Source organism: Dendroctonus ponderosae, unplaced genomic scaffold (assembly GCF_020466585.1).
Source record: "Dendroctonus ponderosae isolate FM_Combo_2020 unplaced genomic scaffold, Dpon_F_20191213v2 Dpon_F_20191213_5, whole genome shotgun sequence".
In the NCBI taxonomy this organism is placed as follows: domain Eukaryota; kingdom Metazoa; phylum Arthropoda; class Insecta; order Coleoptera; family Curculionidae; genus Dendroctonus; species Dendroctonus ponderosae.
Window position 1 is genome coordinate 14,924,469 of NW_026018715.1, and position 3,315 is coordinate 14,927,783.

General features: G+C 56.0%; 1 protein-coding gene across 1 annotated transcript in view; it reads left to right on the forward strand.

Annotated features, from left to right (window-relative positions):
• LOC109542034 (muscle-specific protein 300 kDa) overlaps positions 1–3,315 on the forward strand; it is a gene marked incomplete in the record, with an annotated part of 344,492 nt that overhangs the window by 39,620 nt on the left and 301,557 nt on the right. Inside the window, 1 exon segment of the mRNA XM_048666353.1 lies at positions 197–3,214. Within this exon segment, the coding sequence (XP_048522310.1) occupies positions 197–3,214 (3,018 nt within the window).

A 3,315-nucleotide genomic window follows, 5' to 3' on the forward strand; every position in this document is an offset into this window, starting at 1 on the left:
CAAACCCCAAAAGGTAGGTGAAAAAACTAGCTTGAGATGTTTGGATGGCCGCACCAAATGCTCGCAATGGAACACCCGAGCTCAGTTTGTTAACAGAGGTTTTCTCCTGCGGAGGAACTCGGCTGTTTCAGTGCGACTTGTCAAAGCAGTGGAACAGTTCACCATTTAAAAAACCCCTTAACTTCCTCCTCAACAGGTGCAAGCGCATCTGAGCAATTTATCATCGTCGGTCACCCAGTTGAAGGAAATGGAGAAGCAAAAGGCGACGCTGAAGACCTGGATGGAGGGCCAAGGCGACTCGATCAACGAATGGCGCAACCGACCGAACAAATTGCGAGCTGATGCAGCCAAGCAGGATTTGAGCAACATGAGCGACCTGCTCAGCGCCATCGCGCAGCGCCGCCACCATCTGACCACTGAGCTGTCTGGGCCTGGAGGAGCCGACGAGGAGCTCGCCAAAGGCCTGGACAAGCTGGAGAAAGACCTGCTGTCGGTGATAGCCGACAAGCAGAGCAAGCAGGCGATCATCGACCAATACAAGCAGCAGCTGCAGGCCATCAACACCTGGTTCGACAACCTGAACAAGAGGATCGATGTGGTGGACAAAGGCTCGGGCCTGAACTGCCAGCAGAAGCAAACAGCCATCGGGGACATTCAGGACGAATTCGATGAACTTCAGCCGCAACGGATGGAGGAGCTGAAGCGGCTGGCCGCTCGAGTGGTGGAGGTGGTCAACAATCTCGACTCGCAGCAGATCGAGGAGCAGGTGAAGTCCGCCGAGCGGCGCTGCAACGACATAAGCAAGAAGCTGCAGCGCAAGACGCAAGTCTTGGAGATGACCAGGAAGGGCATTGATGGCACCAAGAGCGAAATCGACGACGCCCGAAACTGGGTCAAAGACAAGCTGGCCGAGCTGCAGAAGGCCAAGCCGCTCAGCTGCGAGAGCGGCAAAGTGGAGGAGCGCCTCAACTCGCTCAGGGACCTCCTAAAGGACGCGGAGAACAAAGTGATCCTCAAGGACGCCCTGTTGAAGCGCCTCCACAACATGAGCAGCGAGCTGGAGCCGTCAGAGTTCAGCGAGCTGGACAGCGCGCTGAAGAACCTGGGCGCTGAGCAGGCCCAATTGGTCAGCAAGGCCAAGCAGGAAATTGCCCGCTTGAGCGCCGCAGCGGACACCCGCAGGACCTTTGAGGCCGACCTGGCCAAAGCCAAGGCGTGGCTGAAGAGCAAAAACGCCGAAGTGCGCAAGCTGAGCGGGTACCTGCCACTGCAGGCCCACCAAGTGGAAAAGGACATCGTCCAGCAAAAGGAGCACGATGGGCAGATCAAGGAGTTCAGCGAGGCTGACCTGAGGAGCGTCCTCAATGCAGGCAGCGGGATTTTGCGGGAATGCGACGAGGCCGACAGGGAGCGTTTGCAGCATCTCCTAGACGAGCTCAAAGAGGAGTACAGCGCCCTCACGCAGGAGTCCCAGCACAAAACGGCCGCCTTGAATGACCTGCTGCAGGGCCGCAAGCAGTTCGAGAGCGACATCGACCGCTGCGTCAATTGGCTGAAAGAAGCTGAAGTGGCCACGTCTACCGAACTGCGCCTCTCCAACCTGGAGGCGCTCAACGAGCAGCTGGCCAAGTATGAAAAACTCATCCAGGACTCGCAGAGGGTTGCGCAGGACATCGGCAAAATCTGCGAGCAGGGAAAGGCCATTCTGCCCACCATCAGCGAATCGGACAAAATCACCCTTAAGGAGACCCTCAATAACCTGAAGGACCGCCACAACAGAATCGACTCATTGATCAAGGAAAGGACTGACGACCTGAAGCGCACTATTCAGCAGATCAAGGACGCCCAAGCCCGGCTGGCTGAGAGCATGGCCTTCGTCAAGGAGGTCCAAAATCAGCTTCATGAGCTCAACAAGCCCATAGGGGCTCGCGTGGAGGACGTTCAAAACGTGCTCGGCGCCTACGAACGCATCCTCAAAGACATCAAGGCAGACAAATCGAAGCTCAGCAACGTAGCAGGGGCCAGTGCAGCTGAGCTGCAGAACGTGATGAGTATGCAGGACGAGCTGATTAAGTCTGTGGAGGACCAAATAGTCAAGCTCAAGCAGCTCCTGCTGCTGCGGGAGCAATACCTGGCCCTCATCACCGATATAATGACCTTCATAACCAAGTACACGGAGATCGTGCGCGATGTTGAAAAATCCGGGGGAACCGTCGAAGAAAAAATCAAGAAATACGACGATATCATCCAGAAGATCCAGGAATGTGAGGCGCTGCACGCCTCTGCCACCGATAAGGGCCTGCAGATCGCGCAGGACTGCACGGTGCAGGATCGAAACGAGATCACTGAACAGCTCCAGTCGCTCAAACAGTCCCTGAACAACCTGAGGAAGGCGGTGGAAAAGCAGCGACAAGAGCATGAAAACACCGCAGCTGAGTACCGGAAGCTGGCTGCCGAGCTGGAGGAAATCCTCGACTGGCTGCACACCAATGAAGGCAGCGCCAAGTCCAGACCGCTGCTAAACCGCGACATCAACAGTGTGGACAAGGAGATCAAGAAGCACCTGGACCTGGGCGAGAACATCAACAGCCACCTGGAGAAGCTGAAGAAGATCCAGGAAAGCGTGAAGCACGATGACGCCTTGCCAGGGTCGCTGCAAGAGCAGCTCTCTGAGGCCAGTTCGCTGATAAACTCCCTTCCCAGAGAGCTGCAGGAACAATCCGCCTATCTGGAGAGCAACAGGAAGTTCCGCGAAGAATACGAACAGCTCAAGGCGAAGCTGCACAGCTGGGTGAAAGAGGCGGAGATCCGGCTGAACCTGCACAAGGACGGCGTGGACTTCGAGAACATCTTCACTGACCTGGAGGAGCACAAGGTCTTCTTCAGCACCGAGGCGAACATCAAAGAGCTGGCGTTCCACGCGCTCCAGCAGGCCGCCGACAGGATCTGGCCGAGTTTGACGCCCTACGAGCAGGAGGAGTTGAGCAGGGAGCAGCAGCACCACACGCAGCTGCTGAAGAACACCCTCAATTCGGCCAAGTCGCAGAAGGCCCAACTGGAACAGGACGCCGAAGTCTGGAAGGACTATCTGCAGAGTCTGGACAAGGTGAAAACTGCAGTGGCCAGAACGAAGTTCACCGATGAGCCGGTTTCTACTTTGGCCGGGCTGCACTTCAACATCCAGAAGATTGCACACGCTCTCAATGATATCCAGGTGAGTTTTGCCTGGAAAGCTTGGGATCATTAATTAGCAAAAGTCGTTACTGTGTACAATTGTCGACGTTTCGCCTACATTTTTGCAAGCCTGGCCTTTGA